A 23,422-nucleotide genomic window follows, 5' to 3' on the forward strand; every position below is an offset into this window, starting at 1 on the left:
AGCATTGCAGTTATCAAGCCTAGAAATGACCAGGGCCTGGACGAGAAGTTGTGTTGCATGCTCAGTTAGGAAAGGCCTAATCTTCCTGATGTTGAGAACAATTACGTTGAGAACGTATGTTGAGAACCTATGATTAATTATGTTGAGAACAATTATGAATGAGATCCAGGCCACTTTGGTCAACCGTGGTTTGAGTTTCAGGGAGGCTGGGCAGAGGGTCGAGCCTAACTTACAGTAAGCCGCTACACGGTAGCCAGTGTCATCTGGACATTTCCAAATGAGAACAAGTAAGTAAACCTACCCTCTATAACAGTGGTTCTCAAAGTGTGGGGCGCGCCTGCATGGGGGCCGTGGGAGATCAGCCAAAAAAATTAATTAATAAATTCAAGTGCATGAATAGCGATTAGCACTCTGCCTTAATAAAGCGGCATTGAACAGCAATTACACTGAATCGTTCTTCTTCAGACCGACTTGTCACCATTGGAACAAGCCCAACATAGAATAAACCGAATCACAAGCTGCTATTACTCCGCTTCTGTGCGTGTTCCGGTGAGAAGACGAACAAGAATCTGAGCTCGTGATTTGAGGCGCTGTCAAAAGCAGTCATATATTTCCGCTTTTATATATTGTTCATCCAAAGCATCACTGAAATATTTAAATGTTTTTGTTTATTTAAATTAAAAGTTCAGTTCTGTATTATGATTCTCTCTTACTGCTATTTGAAACACTGACATTACAAAGTGAAACTATTGCAGGGGGGGGGGCGATGAACATTTTGAGAACCACTGCTCTATAACACGGTACTGTACTTAAAGCACTACAGAAACTTGTCATTGCATACTGAAAGAAACCTGGCATCCTAACCATTCACTTCATGTTTTTGCAGAATTGCTAGACGACCCCGCATCAGAGGAAGAAGACGGTTGTTCACAGCAGGGCAGGAACAACACATAGTGAATATGGTCATAGCCAATAACAGCATACATTTACAACAACTGCAACAACACATCATCACTGTCAACACAACATTCAGTAACATAAATAGGGTGAGTTTATCCACAATAAGCGATCTTTTGAAATGCAATCAGATTCGAATGAAGCAGCTCTACACAGTACCATATGAACGAAATTCTGACAGCGTTAACAGCTTTGCTATGAATATGTACAAGTAAGCTATATTGTCCTTGATGACTGCTCTATGTGTGTTCAAACTTTACAATGTTTTGTCTTGTCTGTTTCAGAAAGTTATGGAATTAGAAGCTTCTACTGAACATCATGATTTCATCTATGTTGATGAGGTCGGATTTAACAAGACATAGGGGAAGAAATCTTACACTCTTTCGTCAAAGTCTCTAGACAGCGTGGTGGAAACATCACAATGTGTGCAGCCATCAGTCACAATGGTGTCCATCATCATGCCACTCTTGGTCCTTACAGTACTGCCCACATTATCACTTTTCTTGATACTGTTGTATTACAAATTTATGAAATGTTTAATTTAGGTTGCAACAGTAAAAGTTGAGTACATTGAAGTTAGCATTTTAAGGTTAGGTTAGGATAATAGTAACAACAGTTTCTGCCAGTCCTGTTTTTCTCCATTGTAAGTCACCTTTTGTCTTTAATGGCTCGAGCCCCAGCCCTAGACGATGAATCGTTAGGCTGATTGGATTAACACATATGCTTTTGAATAGTTATGCTGATTCAATTGGACTGGTAGCGCTCTCAGAGTAGGGTGTGTTCATACTTAATTTACATGCTTTGTTCAGAGACTTCACCTCTATGTAATCCCTCCCCTCTTTGAGAAGTATAATTACACTGAATACTGTATTAGATTTAGATTTTGTTGGACGAACCGCAGCCGCGCTCAAATAAAGAAACTCTTCTGTTTGAACGTGATCCCAACGTCTCCTGGTCTGCTTTAAAGAAAGAAAAAACTTTCCAACAATACCCTGCACAATATCCTCATTCCCAATGACCAGAGGAATGGACCAGAGCAGTCAAGGTTTGTTGACATCTGGGACAACGTAAGTTTCCACCGGACTGCTCTGGTCCTCAGTTGGTTCAAAGACCATCTGTGACTTTTGATGCTCAACCTGCCACCATATTCTCCATTTTTAAACCCAACAGAAGTGTTCTTTTCGGCGTGGCGTTGGAAGGTATACAATCGCCATCACCACCAACGCTTCTCCAAGTGATTGAGGAGGCCTGTGGTGACATGCCAGGGCTGGATACGCCACTCCAGAAGCTACTTACCGCGTTGTTTAGCCAAAGAGAACATTGCTTGTGATGTTGATGAGGTTTTGTGGCCAGAACCAAACAGGAGACTGGGTGAAAACTAACTTTTCCCCCCTTTACATTACACACACATAGCAATTTTTTTCTGGCCCAGCTCCGGGCCACACAATCACTTTTCCCTCGGCCCAAGTACCGCAAAGAATGACGGCCCTGAAGTGGCCCAGAACTGGATTAAAGACAAGGGTCACACATGGGCAATAACTGGCCCGAATCTCAGCCAGTTAGTCACCCTTAACTGGCCCTGAACTGGGCCAAAACAGGTTTTATTATTAGTACCTTATGGCTGAGATTCGGGCCAGTTATGGCCCATGTGTGACCCTTGTCTCTAATCCAGTTCTGGGCCACTTAAGGGCCGTCATTCTTTGCGGTACTTGGGCCGAGGGAAAAGTGATTGTGTGGCCCGGAGCTGGGCCAGAAAAAAATTGCTATGTGGGTAACCATATCAACACCACCCTTTAACCAGAAAACCCAAAACTGAGCCATAACCCAGCCTAATCTTACCCAAACCATGTGAACAAACAAGGCTCAAGAAAATTAAATTCTCAAAAATAGTTTATTTAACAATAGGCACAAGCCAATAATAAATTATTATTATTTTCAATTTTTTTTAGTACATTCAAAGCTTAACATCTTATTACCACCTCAAAGTGCATTTAATTTCAAAATGTTCTGGTCTGTCTTAAACAGTAGTTTACTTATTGTAGTAATGCACAAGCCAAAAAAAAACTGCTAGAATTTGTGAACACTATTTTAGTTGCCTGAACAGCCAACTATGTACAACATTTTTCAATTCTAACTAAATGAATCTTTCAATGAACCTAGCACTGAAATTTAAACATATAATATAATTTTACTCACAACAAACATAGAGCAAATAAAAAAAAATACTTAAAACAAATTTGCACATAAGAATGTTTGTATGTGTGAGGGAGAAAGTGATGCTATTTAGGACTGTCCTCAGGAAGTGAAGTACAGCTCTGCAGCCCCTCTTTTCTCCTCAAGCGCTCTCCATCTCTATCAGGAGCAAGTTGAAGCCATCTTTGTATTGTTGCTTCTATCTCCTGATCAGAGGCATGTGTCAGACGATTTTTTCCTCACAGCAGCTAAAAGACAAAATACTAAATTAATAAATACATATACAAATATTCATCCACCTACTGTAAATAAATGTAGGTAACAAATTAAAATAAGGTTGCTTCGGTTAAATTTTATACAGGAAATGATTGCTTATAATGTGGCACTATTGAATGACCCGCAGGACAATCGCACCCCGGTCGCGTCAGTCTGTACTCGCGTTCTCAAGTTCAGGGCAGTGAATCAGCTACCATATAGGCAAAAGTTCACTTCAATAAAGAACAAGGTGACATCCGAGTTTGAATTCAGGTATTTAAAAAAGCTCCAAAAAAGAGATGTTCTTCTATTTTTTAAAGATTGCCATTACATAACCTGCCAAAATAACCTTCGTACCCGCCACGGTCGATTTTTAATCGAGGTTAAGCTTAAATAAAAACACTAAAAAAAATAAGAGAGCTGTAAACACATCGCAGGCTTGATCTGTTTCGGCCTGAGTGCAAAAGAGAACCCATGTGGTTGCATATGCAGTATGTAGGCTATTACATCTAATGTTAGGTCGTACACAATATATAGACTTTTAAAAAAAATAGGGTCGTGCACAAAATAGCTTCACTTACCTGAACGGTTCGGTTGTCTGACAGACGTCTTCTTCACCCTTCAGCGGGAGAAATTTCAAACGACGCAATCACGTGATCCTCATCCACCAACCAGAAAGCTGCTGTTACCGTGGAGATCGCACCAAAATAAACAGACTATTTTGTATGAATTAAAAAAAAGAAAAAAGAAAAAGAAATCCTTGAATATATAGTAGCGGCCTAAATACTTATAATTGTCCAGTACACAAAGTATGGCCCATAATCGCTACACTGATCTGGGCCACACACCTCCCATGCACAATCGGCCCAAATGTTGTCTGCCGTCATGCATGCAGTGCCATCATTGCCCACACATGGCCCACAGTTGGCTGACATGATGCATGCCAGTGCCGGCAACACGCCAGCAGTGCCACGATGAGGCCACATTTGGGCCAAGTCTGTTTGCTATGTGGGCAGTAACAACACTATTAGTTTACAGTATCTTCAAATGCAATTGTTTAGTCTGTTACTGTTGACTAGGGCTGAAACGATTAGTCGACATTGTCGACAAATATCTTTGTTGTCGAGTAGACGTTTGATCTCACGTGACCTAATGTAAGGGCCTGTAATATCGCTATTTGACCACTACGGCGCTGTAGCGCTAGAGTGTAATGCATCCGTTACAAATGCTATTGCGGTAGAAGAAAACACAGCGCGAATTATGACGGAGTGCAAACGAATCCGAACTAGCAAGGTGCGTGAAAGTTTCACAAAACTTCAAACCAAGAATGCTGTCGTGTGCAATACATGCTAGGCGTAACTTGCTTTTCACGGGAGCACAACATGCATGTTAAAGCACTTAAAGAGGAAACAAGAGGAGCCGGTGAGAGGTGAATGTTCTCCAGCTGGAGCTAAATAACTAGCAGTAAATCTCTTTATTAGAGAATGCAATACTACTAATAATAGCAATAATATTAACAATAATAATATAATTACACTAATGTGATGATTTATTTTTGCATAGAATACAGCTTGATCGAGCTTAGGAGTCAGGGCTGTTTTTATTATTGTAACCCTATTAGGTATTACAGTCTTATCACTTGCCTTTATTTTGTACCATATTCATGAAGACTTACAAAAGGAGATGTTATGAAGAATATCATGTCAGTTACTTTTTCATACTGTAAATTAAAAGGTGAATGAGTGTCTCTGTCAGCTCAGCTCAATTGCCATGTCATTTATTTTTATTTATTTTTTATTCTTATAATAATTGTTTGCAGTTTAAGTTTGTCTGTAGTGCAGCTGATTAATTTTTGTTTATTTTTTTTCTATTGAAAGAGAACAGAATATTTAAACAATGCTTAGAGAGCATTTGTGTGTGATTTGAGTTGGGCAGAAATCTGAAAACTTAAAGAGAATGACCTGGTTAGTTGCTCAAAGTTCACTAAAACAACCATTTCAAAAGCTGAAGTGATTTTCTTTTTTTATATTATAGTTAGAATATGTATAACTCAGTGTTTTAACTAATTGAAAAAGCTGAATAATCGTTCCAAACTTACTGATTAGTCGGCGAAATAATCGTCGATTAATCGTTCTAATAATCGTTAGATTAATCGATTATCAAAATAATCGTTTGTTGCAGCCCTACTGTTGACCCTTTAGTGGTCAAGTACACTGAATATACAGTGTTTTGAAAATGAAATATTTACCCCTCCCTTGCATTTCTGTTTAGTGAACATATATATATATATATATATATATATATATACTGAATAAGCATACATACTGTATATACAGTGTATTTGTGCACATGTGTGACAAACTCCTGTAACTCCACTGCACACAGAACAAGCAAAAGTCAAAAGATAACAGTGTTTTATATTTTTCACACCTGCATGTAGTTTGTCGTGTATGTGGCTAATCATTTGATGTTTGTGTGTAGAGTTACTATGCAAAAACACCATTTTTAGAAGAGTTAAAATAGTTTTGAATGTGTTAGCTTTTGCAAGAGATATCTGATGTCTTGCATGTTGTGTGTATGTTTTGTGGTTTTGTGTGTTGAGTTTTAGAAATGGAGCCATAGTTTCAGAAATTGTGTGTAAGCAATAAAAAAAATAAACAGCTTATCACGGTTGTTTCCTCTTCCTGGATCGATATTTCATTCGGTAATGTTTTGATCTTATATGCAGTTTGATGTTTACATTTATGTAAGCAATCTTCTTTTTTTTTTTTTTTTTTTTGCAATCTTTTTTTGTAAGTTTATAACACAGTATGTAAAACTATGTGGAAAAAAAGTAATTAATAGGTTACTAAATCAAAAGAGTAAACACAACTACAAGCCAAGTGTATACTTAGAATACTTTATTATATTTTAAGTACATCTCAATCAAAAGATAGATACAAGTATTCATGGGTTTCATCCGGTCCCTTTCCACAGGTGTATAAAATCAAGCACCTAGATTATGAATGCAGACTGCATTGTGCTTGATTAATACACCTGTGGAAAGGGACCGGATGAAACCCATGAATAAGGCCAAATATACTTTTCTGTCAGTATATGTCAGGTATACGCACTGCAATTTTAAGTATGTTTCTGAGAAGTACATAAAACGTAGACTGAAAATATACTTTTTATTTATTTTTAGTTTAAAAGAAGTATACTAATTGCACACTTGGATAAACGTCTTTTTCATAAGGGTCAATATCTTGTGGCCCTGCAAGGGATTGAGACTGATACCATTTGTTTTTTGTTGACAAAACTTGGACACTTCACCTTTACTGTATATGCTTTACACATGCAAAACATCTGCATTTGCACATCATTGTCTGTATTGATTGCATTATTTGTAAAACTACAACGTAGGAAACTTATCCAAGATGTGATCCGTGGGAACAGAGCAAGGCCGGTGGAATGAAGCCTGATGAGAGACGACACCCAAGCGACACACCTGTCTCAAGTCCATGGAGGATCTCCGGAAGGATGGAGGGATAAAGGGACGAGTGACTGGGACATTTCATGTTTGTGTGCCTGGCAGTTTTTGCCAGAGACATGGCTGCAGTTTTTTGTTAGTCACATGGAAGAATTGCTTTTAGCCTTTTATATCTTCAGGGTTTTTTTTCTTTGTGGCAGACAAAAAAACAAAAACAAAAAGTTTCATATTACACTTGGCCCTCCCTCGGCTTTAAAATAAGTGATTATTTGCCAATATATCACTTTAATCTTAAATAACAATCACAGTAAATTTGTGCTCAAGATTTGGGACAATATTAAAATACAGGCACATATGAGACAACACTGTAAACAATGATCTTAGATTCACATCTTTCTCTAGTCTACACCCTGTTCTGAGAATCAGGAAACCAAATCCTGCACCCACCTCTAGATTTGGACATTCTTCATGTGTCGCTAAAATGACTGGTGAACAATCACACACCATGATATTATCTATAGTCCATGAGGAGTTGAAAGAGACCAGAGTATCCTGGTAAGAAATATATTGGGTATCAGTTACAAAATAATCTTTTCATGTATTCATGTTCAAATGAAACAAATGAAAGGCATTGTGGTGTCCCATATTCTTTCTTTACTTGTTTAGCCTTATCAGATGCTTCAGAGGGTGAGGAACTCAGAGCAACTCCACCCACTGTATAAACCTGCAAAGAACGGTCCACTTACAACTCTGCTCTGTGACTGACTCCATTCTTCTGCACCTCATCTGTTTCTTCATAGCAGTAAGTATTAAACTAAATTATATCTAAAAACATAAGTAAGCAGAAAACTCATTTGTATGTTTTTTTTTGTTTTTTTACATACAACTTTTGAAAAAAATAGTGTTGAGGCAGTTACAGCCTCACCTGTATATAGTTAGATACATTAGTAACCAGTTTCTACCTTTAGACACGTTAGTAGTAGTTTTATATAAATAATTCACAAACGCCTGGTTTATGTTTGAGTGTCATGTTTATTCTTAGCTGGCACTGTAGGTTTTCAATGTCGTATTTTAGCTTCTGTCTATTTGATTCCATTGATTCCTCAGGGCAAAAAGACATCTCCCTGTTTGCTTAATTTCTACACTGGCTTATATGTTTATACTGTATATTAGGGCTCACACGTTTATTATATAATTAATTAAAATATATAAACTGAAAATAATATGAGTGCTTTTGGTGATAATACTTCTATTTTGCATTTTTAATTTAATACAAATTATTCTGTCAGCATAAGAATTTATGAAAAACTTAATTGAAAAAAAGCTCCATTTCCCCTGTTAGCTTTAAAGGTTTTTTTCAAATTGCTTTCTCACTAAAAGTGGAACTTGAGGCTCACTCAGTGAAACCATTCACTCATATATCGAATCTTCAGACCAAGTCTGCAAAACTGCAAGCACATTATATGCTTTACACTCAGTTTGCAATTGAAAAAACACACTTTTTGCAAAACTCTAAACACAGTTCTCTACATGCCACACTCATTTGCTGATGACCTTGAAACACAAAGTTGAGATGTTGTTGCCCAGAGAGAAAAACAATATGTGGTGTCGGAGGAAAAGATGCTTGAGAGACGAGATATGGCGGATTTTTCCCGGGTTTAATCAAATGACTTAAACGTCACACTCATCCGCATACAAGCGGATTGAGTGAGAAAAAGTATACTAATTGTTACATCCCTCGTTAATTAGATGTTATTTGTCTTGGAATATTATTAGACATAACAAAAGTTTTGCATGTGTCAAGACAGTAATGGGAATTGCAAAAGAAAAGGAACGGACAACAAACCAACAACTTAGTTGAAAGATTTAATTCTTCAACTGCAATAAAGTGAAGTAGTAATAAGGTAAAGTAATGAAGTAATTCATATTTACAATATGTACAACGTAACAAGAATGAGCAAAATCCATAAACAATCTGGTGGAGAGGAAGGAGCGAGACAGTGGTCCTTAAATCAAAAACTGAATAAAACAAGGAAACCCTCTTTCTAAAGTTAAGGAACTGAACTACCAACAAAAAATGTAGAAAGAAACATCTTCAGCGTACAAGACGCATAACTAAACTATACTAACTAAACAAACAAAAACATACATAATAGCATCACTCCTGACACTAGTGCGTCTAATACATAGAAACTACGTGTGCAAATGTAGGTCGTGACCTGCTTACCTGACTCACAGCCTCTCCCACAGTGTCGGACGGTGACTGAGATGGAGAGTTTATGAGGGCAACGGTAACAAACATTTAGCATTGCACATCCAGCATGTCTCAAGGGCACAAGCACAGGCACAAACAAACGAGAGCTGATCCAGCTGCCAGATCATAAAAGCAGTGAACCCCCAGACATCGATCAGTCTCTCAGGCCCCATTTACACTGCATGGTTCAAGTGACCCAATTCCGATGTTTTCCTCTCATGTGGCAAAGATCGGATATGATCGGCGAACATGTGAGCAGGAAAAAAGCACATGGATTCCGATATTCTCAGATCGTTTTCAGGCGTCACTCATATGTGGAAATAAATCAGATATGAATCGGACACGTGCATTTGCCTCTGCCATGTAAGCGGACAAATCGGATATTCTCCAGTAAATGCGAGTCGTACGTCATTAAAAAGGGACGTCAACTCAGGTGGACACCACCAACTGCGATCACACGACATATTAATGGCGCGATGGAGGACGAAGGCTCAACACAGTGGAGTATTTTTTTCTCCGCCTAACGAGAGAAATGTTTTGCTGGATAATTAGAGATGTGCGGATGATCTCCAACGTCACCCGAATCCGCAGCCAAAAACAAATCATCCACCCGCCTCGGAATAATTCTCGATGGTGGAATAATTTCGCTGATGTCGATTGAATTTTCAAGAAAAGTAACAAATGGGATGCTCATAACCAACATCATTTTCTTGAATGAGAACATGCCTAAAGCACTAGCGTCCACTTCCAATTCAAAAGAATGTGTGAAATCTGGAGCAGCAAGAACAGGTGCACTAGTCAGCAACAGCTTTGTGCTATCAAGAGCATGATGACATGTATCGGTCCAAACAAAAGCATTCGCTGGGCTTAACAAACTGGTCGAAGGATGTACTACAGTAGAGACATTTCGGCAGAAACTTCTGTAGTAACCAACCATACCTAAAAACCGACGTAGGAATAGGAAAGTCAGCAATGGCAGATACTTTGGCACTAACAGGACGGACTTGACCTAGACCTACTTCTTTGCCCAAATAGGTAATAGTTGCTTTACCGAATTCACACTTGGCCAAATTAACTGTCAGTGATGCGTCAGCTAATCTTCAAAAAAATTCAGAAGAACAGTCGAATGCTCAAACCAATCAGAAGAATAAATCACTAGATCATCGAGGTTTGCATTACAATTTTGAACTCCTAACAGTACAATGTTTGCAAGGCGCTGAAAGTTGCCAGGCGTTTCGCAACCCGAACGCCATAACTCGGTACTGTAGAAAGTTATCCGGAGTAACGAAAGCTGCAATTTCCGCAGCTCGAGCGGTAAATGGCACTTGCCAATACCCTTTCAGCAAATCTAATTTCATCACAAACTTAGCAGAACCCAAGTTATCGATGCAGTCTTACATCCTAGGAAGAGGATAGCTATCTGGTACAGTCACAGAATTTATTTTTCGGTAATCTGTGCAAAACCGGAATGTACCGTCAGACTTTGAAACAAGAAGACAAGGAGAACTCCACGGACTATAACTAAGTTCAGCTAGGTTATTCTTCAACAAAAAATCAACCTCAGTCTTCATCACAGAACGTTTTAAAACTATTCACTCGATATGCATGTAGCTTAATGGAAGAATTACACGTCACTTGGATATCATGCTGTCATACATGCGTTTGAGTTGGCGCATTACTAAACAGCATGGGAAATTCTTGAATTAGTTTCATGACATCCTGTTTCTGTGACTCAAGCAAATTCGCAAGGTTTTCGGGCAAATTTTTTTAAATTTCTGAATTCGAAAGTCTACCACACATTGACAAATCATTACGAAGTGTTACACCATCATCAGTATAACACTCACCAGGAGATGGCAGCAACACCTCACTATTCACTGCAGTAGAGTCAGACACCACAACGGTAACTGCAGCTAAAACCTCAGTATGAACCGCACTGGCTTTTTCTTTTCATCTGCAAATTTCTCAGATGATTTTCGAGAACAATATGTTTTCAACATGTCAATGTGACAAGTTCAAAACTTTCGTTTGCGATCAGGCGTGTGTATCACAAAGTCAGTCTCACTCAACCTTTTTGATACCTTGTACGGACCAGAGAAACGAGCGGTCAGGGCCGAACCTGGTACTGGTAACTGCACCAAAACTTCATCGCCAGGTAAAATTTCACGCACAACGTCAATCAACATATATACAACTTATAATTCCGTTTTTCATGCCCTCCTGAGCAATTGACAACGATTTTCGTGCAAATGAACATGCATTATGTAGTCGTTCTCGAAACCGACTAACATAATCCAGCACATTTTGATCAGATGACTTTTTGTCATTCAACATCCCGTCTTTCAGTACCTTCAGCGGACCTCGTACGGAGTGACCAAATACTAAGTCTGCAGGACTAAATCCCAGAGATTATTGAGTCGCTTCACAAACTGCAAACAATACTAATGGACCCCCTCGTCCCATTCTTTACCAAAACTTAGACAGTACTTTCTCAACATCGACTTTAACGTCTGATGAAAACGTTCAATAGCACCCTGGCTTTTTTAGGATGATAGGAATGCGATGTGTGAAGGTTTTCAACACTTGAAAATTTGTCCCCTGATTTTTGCCAATCTGAAAGTGGATAAACACTTAAGCAAGGCTTATTTGTGCAGCAATACTGAGACACATCTCTCTTCAAGCCAGGCCAGAAGAATTTTTTGAGAATGCGGTTGTACGTTTTTGTCAGAAAATCATGGGATATCTGTCATAACGTGTCCCGTGGAGATCAAGGGGAGGTGATAGATAGGCTCAGGACTCAGATATCATCCAACGATTTTTATTTCATGCCAGTGAAGAAGTAGGGGTGAATATATTCACAGTGTTATGGCAAAAGAAAAAATTACAAAATTAAACCAAAATAAACATACACTTAACTCAGTGCAAACTTTGATGTATCAACAAACAAAGAAAAACAAATTGCTACAGGCAGCAAAATCTTCATGATTACATTCAGCAATATGACCCCCTCTTTACCATCCTCAGGTTCAGTTTAGACTGTCTTATATAGCCTAGGACAGGCTCATTACACTCAAGACCGTACCAACTGCAGGGGCAACAATACCAAAAACCTTTGTAGCCGAAACATATGACCATTTAACTTCCAAAAACAATTAAAATAAACTCATTCAGATATTTAAACTAATTGTAGACACCAGAAGACATTTCTCCATACCTACATAAACAAAGGTTAAGTTCCCTTCCCTATTAATAGAAATGGTTTAACCCAACACAAGAAAAAGGGAAACTGTAGTCCCACCCCCTCCTTTGAGGAGTCACAGGAACAGGAAATGGTGAGTAGACAACATGTGGGGTCACTGTTTGCAATGTGGAGATAAATACAGATTTGAAATAATAAATAACAAAAATGCATAATTACAACTTGTCTCTGTGTGGTTAATGAGAACAAACAAAGGAAAACTATAATAGACATAACATGTTGTGATGACCACTGATATGTGCACCTATCTGCAACCAACCCAAACAGCATGTCTTAAACTTATTGTAAATTAATGTTATGTAATAATGAACCTAAGGGACTGCACCATAGTCAAAAGAAACACAAAACCATAAATAACAAATAAAGATACATAAGCCCATAAACAGATTGTAAAGACTTCGGCAGTGATGACGTCATCTTAGCACCCGTCATCACAATATCATTAGGGGTGTGACGATAACCGCATCACCGCAATATCGCGTTAATGAGATGCCTACCGCGGTGTGAGGTCATCACCGCACTTTTTTTTTTTTTTTTTTTTTGAAAGTCACAGGAGTGCATATGGTGTGTGATATGAACTATAAACACATTAATATTTGCTTATAATTTACTGTATCTGCGAGTCCCATGTTCAAGTGCTTCTGGAGAAAAAAAAAAACGCTTCCTGCGCAAGGGAGGGACAGTCCGTTAAACATATGGGGGATTTATTTTTTTGTGTGTCTGATTATTATTAATTAACTGCTAGGTTTCAGTACTTGTGATGTTTACAGATAATGTTCAATTAAATACAAACAAACACAGGCATAAAAGACAAGCATAACGTAAACAGTTGGAGTTAGATTTTAATTGCAAGTAGCGATCTCTCTCATGTGGTATAGGCAATAACAGTTGACGGCGCTAGCCGAATGATTTAAAAAATAGCCACGAATCTAGTGTCTAACCCAAATACTGTGTTGCCTTTGAGGCAGGTGACAGGGGAAGCCGGTGAATTTGGACAAGGCAATATGCCGTATTTGTCGCACAAAAGTATCCGTCTCGCGAGGAAATACCACTAACTTAAGACCACATCTTAGAAAAATTAACCATCCTGTGGCGTTTGCTGGACTTAAGTGCAGCACACCTACCTTAGGTCGGCGACACACTGGCTGCGTGGCGTGTCCGTTTTTATTTCGGCTCCCATGTTAACAGGTTAGAGCTTGCACACAGCCTGCGTGACACGCGCGTCTCAGGTGCGGCACGAGCCGCGCGGAAAAAAGCGTGCATGCTAGAAATAGAACCGACGCCTATTTTTCACGCAAGCCTGTTGGAAGCGTTTCCTAGCAAAATAGAATAGGAAAAAATGTTTGTATGTCATTTTGACATGAATACATATTAATAAATTACATTTTGATGTTTGAAAGTTTAGGTTTTGACATAAATGCAGATATAAATGTAATTAAAAAAAATATTATCGATTTTCAAATATTGCACCTGTCAATACAGAACGAAATATTCTGTAGCCTATTTTGCCATCAATACTGCCGACGCTGTCTTTGCTGTTATATTTATGTTTAACATTAAGTATAGGCCTTCCACAACTCTCTCCCCATATGTCGAATATATCACCAATGAGGCTTATATGTCACCTAGCAGCAGCAGCGCTGTTTCTGGTGTGCAAAGACATAAAAAAAGCCACGCAGCTGACACAACAGAAACGCCACACTCACACCACGCAGCCAGTGTGTCGCCGGCCTTAATAGTTAATTATTAATATTTACAATTTAATATTTGTTAATTTGTTTATTTGTTAATAAAGAATACTGCTTTATGTTATTCATTTCCATTGTCATTTACAAGCTACATGCGTTCTTGATCGCCTCTGCAGTGTGTGACGCGGCCGCGGGTGATTTTTATTTTATTTATTTATTTATTTATTTTTGGGGTGGGTGGGGGGTCGGTTAACCGCCAAACCGCGAGATTTGTTGCTTCTTTACCGCGGTAAGAAAAAATCCCATACCGTCACAGCCCTAGATATCATTTTGTCTGAGAAAATCATGGGATAATTTTTACTTTTGGGTGAACCTGACCATTTAAAGAGACTTCAAATCTGTACAACTCTGGCAGCAAATCAATGATATCAAAGGGATAATGTGATTGGTCATCATATGATTCAGGTTGACTGTATAAGCAGTCTCCAAAGGTAGACAGGGAACACAGCCAAAATGTGTACTAGTGGTGTCTCCAGGAACAGGGTTGGGGAACACTCTAGTAGAGACCTGGGGCATAATATTTCTTCTTTATTTTTATGTTTCTTTGTTTTGTTATGTTTTAAATAATGAAGGTTTTCGTTCACATTTCAAGGGTTTAAATTAGATTTGAATCCCATATTTTTGGATTTTTCAGCTCTACTGTGTGTGTGTGTGTGTGTGTGTGTGTGTGTGTGTGTGTGTGTGTGTGTGTGTGTGTGTGTGTGTGTATGCGTGTGTACGCATGTGTATGTATGTATGTTATATATATATTAAAACAATTAAATATGTAAAACTGTTTTATTTTAAAGGACAGTTGGATTCTGGGGATTCTGAGGATGAAGACACTTGCTGGTCCATGTATTTTGATGATTCTCTGTCTCTGCTCAAGGTCAGAGGCTGCCACGGCCTTTGACCTCCTGCGTGAAACTGCTGGTGAATAATTTGACCATGTATTATTCTCAGGTTCATATAATTACAGGTTTTGCAGGGCTTTGTTTCACTTTCTACTCACTTTTGTTACTTTTTCCTTCCATTCAGTGAGTTGGACAGGGACTCTGCCCTGTGGTGGATGGGACTGTGAGTGTGCATTCAGGAGACAGCAGGGTTGCTGTTGTGTTGCGAAGCCACTGTTTGAGCTGGAGGAGGCCACCTTCATGCGTTTGGTTGGCTTATGGGAAGGATTGTCTCACCTGAACAGCCAAATAGAGGAAGTCACAGGTAGTCATCACAATTGTCACCTCACATTTACTTATCTGAGATGGAACATTATGCAAATGTTTGCAGAATTTTCTTTGCTTTCTGTCCCATCCTCAAGCTGGATCTAAGATAGCCTTCACTGCTGCAATGCTACCAATGAGTGGATGTCTTGGGCCTTTCACCAGCAACATGTCCATCTCTTACCAGTCTGTCTCACTCAATCAGGGAAATGGGTACAATTCTGCATTGGGTAAGCAGGCCGAAATACACCGTGCAACATTACAACTTTACATATTAGGGCTGTGTCATAAACCTAATGTCAAAAAACTATTGGAGGAGTCAAAGGCAGTTCTGAATGTTTATTGAATACAATTTTAATTAAACAAGGCAGTCCAACAGGTCAAAAGCCGATGAGGCGGTCTCTGAACCGGTGAAGGGGTGAGATTAGGCAAGTAGTGTGAATCGAGAGAAGAATGAAATGCTACAGGTACAGGATAACTGGGATAACTGAGAGCTGGGACATGACACAATACCACTTGACTTGAACTCGGCTAGAGAGAGGAGAGGAAATAAGGAGAAAATAATGCCACGGTCACTCTAGACTTTAAGCAAATACAATTTCTACAGACACTATACTGCAGCGCTCATAACTTTCTTCTTCTTTAAATAAGTCAACACATACCATAAAACTTCAAATAATAGCCTGGGCTTTTATTTTCCCAAATCGCCGAACTGCACCGGCTTGTATTTGAGACAGACCTCTATATGAGACAGGCCTTTAATTTAGTGTTGAGATGAGCATGACAGTAGGAGGTTACCATATCTGTGTTTGTGTTTAACAGATCAGTTAATGTAAGAATTAGCCTACTATATTTCCGTATGTCTAAAGGGGGTCGCGTACCAGACGAGAAGCCCAGTGCCACGTCTTTACAATTCGAACACATTATTCTCTATTAGTGTACATTGTCTCAAATCGTCGTTAATGTATATACTGACTTCATCCTGTGCTGCAATATACATTCAGTTTTACATTCATTAACAGAAATCAGGTGCGTGGATGAAAACTGCTGATGTTATCGGATTTTCAGGTGATATTCTCAATTCATTCAGTTAACGGACGCTCTGAGGTAAAGTGAATTCAGACTGCAGAATAAGTTTACGATTCTATATAATTGTACAGTACAATCATAACATAGTACAGACATGATCTTAATTCCATAATATCCTTAAACAAAACAAAACTTTTGGCCATAAACTGAAAGTTATCCGAAACACATCAACAAGAAAGAATGAAGGCTTCCCTGTACAACAACTGCAATAATGTGATACAAAAGGACCCTATTCATTTCTATCATCATCACCGCGATCCTCAACTACAAGTTCATTGGCGAATTCCTCCTCCTCGTCACTCTCCTCCACTTCTCCCTCTCCGGCCTCCGCTAACTCTGCCTGCCTTGTTTGCGCTAACAGCTCCCGCCCAGATGCGCAGGGTTCTCTTGCGTGCGCAATCTGCTCAATAGAACTGGCTTAAACAGACAATCTGACGGGTTTTAGAAGATTAAATACAACCCGAAACTAAAAAAAACAGACCAGGCCTCTATTAGAGACCGGCCTTTATTTATCCAAACCTGTAGCCACACCAGGAGTGTAAAAGAGACAGGCGTCTATTTGGGACTCGGCTATTATTTGAAGTTTTACGATAGTACATCCAGAATGGAGATATACTGTATTCAATCTACTTCACTTTTTTTTCTAAGATCAAAGAAAACAGCCCTTTAAGGACCACCCTTATTCATCATTGATTTAATCTTAACCAGTTTAATAAATTAATTAATTAAAGCAGACAAATCTAAGTTGAAGTACATGACTTCAACCCATTGTGGTAATTAACGCATTAATTTACACTATTAGTTAATAAAATATGTTATTAAGGAATGAATACATTATGAAACATTTAATTAACAACAATTCATATATGACTTCATCTATTAACCATTTAGAATCTTTATTAGTTACTGATGCAGTAATCATTAATTAATGGTTTAGTTATTCATGAATCATACACTAACACATGATTACCTGTGCATTAGTTAAACATGAATTAATGCTTATTAGTGCACCTGTATTGTAAAGTGTTACCAAAACATCAAATAAAATAGTCCAGGCCTGGTCCTCTCTCGTCCTTCACTGCCGTCACTCCTCCTTTTCTGCTGCCGCTCCTCCGTGAGAGATTTGTCGCTCATCAGTAATCACGCCACCGGCCTCGCGCCGTTCTCCCACGGCCCTCGCCATCGTCCTGCTGTCGTGACTGTCAAAATGGAGATATTTAAAAACGATGACGTAAGTTCGGTCATGCAACGCATATTGTACCAATAAATATTCATGTTTATACCGATATTGTGCCTGTTGTGTGCTATTCACTTTCACACTGTTGTCACAAAATGATCCTGTCATTAGAATCGCGTGATAACTTTATTATTTATTTTTCCATCTGTTTCATCTCAGTTTTACGTATGCGCAGTAAGGTGAATTTAGCATTTTCCAGAAGTTTCTCATCCGCACTGAAAACGCCTGAAAACGCCAGTGTGGACGGAGAGCATTTTTAAACGAAAATTCTGTTTTCAAATGTATCCGGATTAATGTAGACGTAGCCTTAGATTCAAATGTGTAACAAAGGCCACTGGGCCAAAAACAAATGCTAGTATTCAAATTAGTGGATTTCATTGAGCTGTGGAATGAATTGTTCCCAGTATAAGTACATGTGCAAATGATTAACCCAACATCTAATTTAAATTATGCTTAGAATATCATCCTTATAGAAACAGCTTCTCAAAATAAGTCTGAGTAAGCCAACAATACAAAGTATTCAAGCTGAACCTGATTCTTCACAGGTACATTCACAGCCCCCCACGCTGGGCTCTTCTTCTTCTCCTTCACGGCTTATTCCAAAGCTGGCGATGCAGGAGAGCGGCTCTACCAAAAGCTGCAGTTGATGAAGAACGGTCAGCTGATTGCCTCCTCCTGGGAGGATAACCGTGAGGACTCAGAGGATAGTAGTACTCAGACTGTTCTTCTCCAGCTTAGACGTGGCTGTCAAGTCTATGTTGAGTTGCTCTCAGGCAGACAGCTTTGTGGAGACACCCAGGGCCATAACACTTTCAGTGGATACCTGATCTATCCATTCTCTGAGTAATGAGAGAAGACCTGTAAACACATACACAACGATCTTCATTGTAATGCCTTCCACAGAGATTAAAACAATTTAAAAAATATGTTAATCTGGAATTCTTTATGTGAAATTGTCATAGAAATTACAAAAGCAGTACGCTACCATTGCAACAGAGTATATGGCTTAATGAATAACGGTTACTTTAATAGCTTTCTGTGGCACTTATAACTTCCAGTTTGTTGACATTTTATAATATATTATTTTATTGATTTGCTTTAATCTTCATATGTGTATGTATAAAGTGCTTGGAGCCAAAGGAGAGAACATCATCAGATGTTTATCAGACGAGCATCAGCTGCATTAACCATATACGGATGACACATTTTCTCTGTTATTAGAAGTGTTCTATATTATTTTAGAATGTAATAAAGGAATGGATCATAATCTTCTTTTGCACTGGCTATTATTAGAGTGTGGATAGTCTAGAAGTAATAGGAAACTGCAAGGAGACAGAGGGGCACTAGGACATGGACCCAGGTCAGACGCAAATCCTGCTCCGAAAGAGAGGCCATTCACATTCCAGATGAAAACTGCAAACTGCTGCAAATGAAACTGAAAGATCACATCCTGAAGTTAAAACACATGTGTCTTCATTAAAAGTAGTGACACTATTTTGAAAATTGCTGATGAAAAATTAAATGAAGCTCATATCTTGCTTTCATTGAAGTGAACTCAGTTAAATTTGCATATAGTGCAGGAATTGAAGATTAGATTTATATTAATTTTGCAGAGACATGGTTATGTTGCCAAGAGTAAATGGAACAGTTTTAACAAAATGGATAGCTATCCGATCAGTAAAAACGCACGAATGACCAGGTGTAAATAGGCCCTTTGGAAATCTGTTCTACACAGTCTAAATTAAACCTCAAATACCAACCCCTGCACTACACTCTGTGGCAGAGCTCTGACAATAATGACAATTTTAAAATATAAATAATAATGACATGATTTCACTTTGAAATGGTAAAGAAGAACGGGCTCCCCCCATGTAGCCTGGGTTCTCCCACATTTTTTTATTTTTTTTTCTACTGCCAAAAAATACTTGTTGTTCCTTGCCACATAGATCAAGCAATTCAGTTTGTGTCCATTGGTTGTGGAGCAAGGTTATCCAAAGTCGACATCACTTCAGCCTTCAAAGTCCTATTAAACCTGATTTCTGGCATCACTTCGGAGTGTGTCCGTTCGCCATCCGTTTGACCATCAGGTGTGAAAGCAGTCAAACAATCCACTATTGACACACTATCCAAAGCCCTGTGCTGGATCCTCACTAACAAATATGGTATCCCTTACCTCATACATTTACTTGATGACTTCTTTACGGTCTCGCCAAATTAATCCCCTCCAGCTGCCCACCTCAGCACCATCCAAAAGGTTTTCTCATACTATCTGTTGTCCCGGTATGATTGGCAGATGTCATGCAAACCTGTGAACCTATCAGTGTTTGTACTCCTTTATGATTGGTCAGTATCGTTTAAGTCCTATGAACCTATCAGGGCCTGTGTTGAGAATATAAAAAGGAAAGTGTTTGATTGTTTGGGATGCATCATCCTTGGTGCTGCTCCTTTGTGGAAGTAAGTCATTATGAATGAGGGATAGCGGTTGGTGCATCCTTCTGTTTGCTGTGCGCTGGTGTGTTTGGCAGTTTTCGCGTTAGTCTCCCGGTTTCAAAGGATATTTGTCCGTTAAATGGAGAGGCTTACTTGTAAGTATTTTTTTAGTCATCGGCAAGCTAGTAGCAGTAATCTTGTGTGGTGAGTGACCATGCATATTTCTACATTATGAATCTCTCTTGGTATGTATGATCACCTGCACCTGCACCTCATCATCACACACCCTTTATCTTCCACCGATCCCTTCTCCTCAGTGTCTGGTCTCGTCTATGACTAACGCCACAGACTACTCACCTGAGATTCCTTCATTCTGTACCACTTACTTAGCCTAGAAATCTAGACGTACCCTAGCGGCAGCAAAATGTATTTTGCAGCCAGGGCAGTCTAGCAACTCTCCGTTGACTTTTGAGCTGCAAAAACCCTCAATTGGGTCAGGCCAATCACGTTGTGTATAGAGTAGGCGGGGCGGGCTTAACATAATGACGACAGAGTTGCGACGGTTCCCCCTGCCACTTGAAAACAAAGAATGGCGGCTGCTGCTGGCGAAAATCTTTCGAATCGGCTTTGTCCGCGACTCTGAAGGACTTGGAGTTAGGTTTTTCTTTGAGAAAAGAGCATAGAACGGCACTTAAGTCATTCTTAAGAAAAGGAAGATGTGTTCGTAGTTTTGCCGGCCAGATATGGCAAAAGTTGAATCTATCAACTAGCTCCGCTGTTGGGAAAACGCTCTGGTTGGTTGAAGCGCTGTCCTATTGCGTGCAGAGCGAATTTGAAAGACAGCCGTTTATCCCGCCCCTCGGATTGAGCCGTGTCTATGGTGAGTTGCCAGACCCAACATCTTGATGTAGGTCTGGCTTGCCAGGCTACCACTTACCTGAAGTCCCGTTCTACCCCTTACGAAAATTAACCATGTTTTTTTTTTTTTTGAAGTAACTATGGTTTAATCATGATTTTTTGTAGTAACCATTGCTTAACTATGGTTTTTGCAGTAAAACCATAGTAACTACAAATGAACCATGGTTTTACTCCAATAACCTTGGTTTAACCATGGTTAAATGCCTGGCAGGCGTTGCGAAGGACCAGGTCGTTCACGGTAACAATCTCCTTCCAAAGCGCCGGTGATGGTACGCCTTTCTCCAAATGTGTACTCATATCCTCCAACAGCTCAGCCTGATAGGCTGAGAGGCGGGAGGGAACATTTAGAGCCTGTACAGCGAGAGCTGACGCCTTGTACAAGGCCTGAAAGACAGATGCTGAGAAACGGTCCATCTTACTAGGGAGAACTGGCTTAGGAGGGGACAGTAAACTTCCCTGCGCGGGATTAAGGTGTCTAGCAATCGAGGGCTCAATGGTGGGAGGGTCGTCTATACCACATGCTGCCATATCCTTCACCTCTAGACCTGCCAAGCCATGCTTAAGATCTAGCAGGTCTCTCCAATAGTGATGCATGTGCTTAGCGCACACGGGGAGGACAGGCATGAGCTGCTTCCTAGGTCCGGGTGGGGAGTTTGCCGTCATATACATCCCTCTCTTCGTCGGCGGCATTCTGAAGGGCCGGCCATTCAATGCAGAGACGAGAGGCCGCTCGCTCACACACCTCGAGAAGGACCATGTGCGGCAGTGCCGCTAAGCCGCTAACCGGGGGAGCTTGGGCCGACGGGATGTATTCTTCTCATTTTAGCTCCTGCGTCCATTTGGGCTGAAGATCAAGACAGAACCAAAACAAAGCTGGACCTACTGGCCTATATGACAGACTTCATACTGACAACTACTGGCCTGGATGCTGAATCACGTTATTGAACAAAAACTTTTTCACCTAGAATTTAAAGTGTGGAGTATTCATCCCCCATGAGGAGACTCCATGTCTTCATCTCTTGTGAGTGGATATCATTAAACACATTCTTAAAATAACTGCTCATTACTTCTGAATTTATAGTATTTATTGTTCTTGTTAAGTAATGCTGTTGTAATCCTTTTAATGTATGTACAGTATAAATTGCAAACATGCTTGTGTTGGACACGTGTTTACAGGTTATAGACATGTTTAGAGGAGGCAGATGCTGTGTATTCAAAGGTGCTCTAAGTCATGTTTATTTGTACAATGTTATTTTTGTATATAAATCATTATTATAGTGGAACAAATTATTTGTATTTATTTGTAAATTAGCAACATCATTTTTTTTTAACCATTGCACAGCACCACTTTATCACCAATCATTTTGTATAACTTTGTAGTTTATTGTTTTATGTCACATGTGAGAACAAATGCAAGTTTATATTTTTTTTCAGATTATGTAATTTCTGTAAAACAGTCTGTATCATAGAATAACTTCTTTCTGTTGTTATTTTGTAGATGTTTGTTGTAACTAAATGGCTTAAAGGGATACTTCACCTCTGGGAAGATGAATGTGTATTTAAAATAGGTCATTTAAGTAGAAGAAATGTGAAGACATTTTTGAATTTGGAGCTTTCTAGACTGAGAAAAGCCAGAAAATGTATTTTTGGCTTATGTGGATGAAAGACAACAACTCCCAGAATGCACTTGCTTCACTGCCTTAGGAGGCCACGCCTACCGGTAAGAGTGCGCAGTTGAAAACAACAAGACTAGCCTGCGTGATGAGTTTGCCAGGGATTTACAGATCGCCCAAAATGTCCGGGGTTCGGCTTTTGCGTTCTACAGTCGCCATTCATTATGTTTACTGTGGCGAGCAGGACGAGGCTGAGGGGCGAGGGAGAACGGCGCGAGGCCGGTGGCGTCATTACTGAGAAGCGCCAGTCTCGCATCTCTCATGGAGGAGCAGAAATTTTCTTAGCAATGGTAAAACGCACATCAACCGATCACTTGTTTAGCGTTCATGTAAACACTACATTCAGAATCACCGATCGGAATGAATTCAGTTAGATTGAAACAAAAGGTGTATATGTAAACAATGAGTGGCGACTGCAGAGAACGCAAAAGCTGAATCCCGGACATTTTGAACGATCTCGACGGCCGGACAAGTCCGGGAAAAGGAGGATGGTAACCTACTTACTCAGCTTTCTCCTACTATTCAGCTTTCTCCACAGAACAAAAGCCTGCTAGCTTAGCTTCCAAAGAAAGACGTCTGACACTGTGTACATTCTGTGAGTGAGATCCCACCTCCTATGGGCGGGTTGAGAACATGCGGGACAGCTCCTCCTACTGGCTGTAGTCTTTAGCCTCTGGCCAGAAAATCCTCCGATGACGCAAAATGACGATTTTTGCGTCATCTGAGGATTTTTTCCAGACAAAA

General features: G+C 39.6%; 1 protein-coding gene across 2 annotated transcripts; it reads left to right on the forward strand.

Annotated features, from left to right (window-relative positions):
* The first annotated feature begins 4,476 nt into the window (after positions 1 to 4,476).
* Positions 4,477 to 18,908, forward strand: cbln18 (cerebellin 18). Of its 2 annotated transcripts, XM_082179198.1 has the most exons (7): positions 4,477 to 4,698; positions 6,808 to 7,429; positions 7,541 to 7,676; positions 14,924 to 15,047; positions 15,153 to 15,332; positions 15,430 to 15,561; positions 18,203 to 18,908. In XM_082179198.1, exons 4-7 carry the CDS (start codon positions 14,951 to 14,953, stop codon positions 18,502 to 18,504), a joined length of 711 nt encoding a protein of 236 aa, XP_082035324.1. In that variant the 5' UTR covers positions 4,477 to 4,698; positions 6,808 to 7,429; positions 7,541 to 7,676; positions 14,924 to 14,950; the 3' UTR covers positions 18,505 to 18,908. The 2 variants fall into 2 exon arrangements, with proteins under 2 accessions (XP_082035324.1, XP_082035325.1); XM_082179199.1 differs by lacking the exon at positions 6,808 to 7,429.
* Positions 18,909 to 23,422: the final 4,514 nt, after the last annotated feature.

Source organism: Leuciscus leuciscus (genome assembly GCF_965113295.1).
Source record: "Leuciscus leuciscus genome assembly, chromosome: 9".
Lineage (NCBI taxonomy): Eukaryota > Metazoa > Chordata > Actinopteri > Cypriniformes > Leuciscidae > Leuciscus > Leuciscus leuciscus.

Bases quoted from the DNA above. Each gene is read 5' to 3' on its own strand.
- cbln18 (XM_082179198.1), top strand. From the start codon at position 14,951: ATGAAGACACTTGCTGGTCCATGTATTTTGATGATTCTCTGTCTCTGC. The intron at 15,048-15,152 runs GTGAATAATTTG...CCTTCCATTCAG, and splicing joins CCTCCTGCGTGAAACTGCTG to TGAGTTGGACAGGGACTCTG. The intron at 15,333-15,429 runs GTAGTCATCACA...CCCATCCTCAAG, and splicing joins CCAAATAGAGGAAGTCACAG to CTGGATCTAAGATAGCCTTC.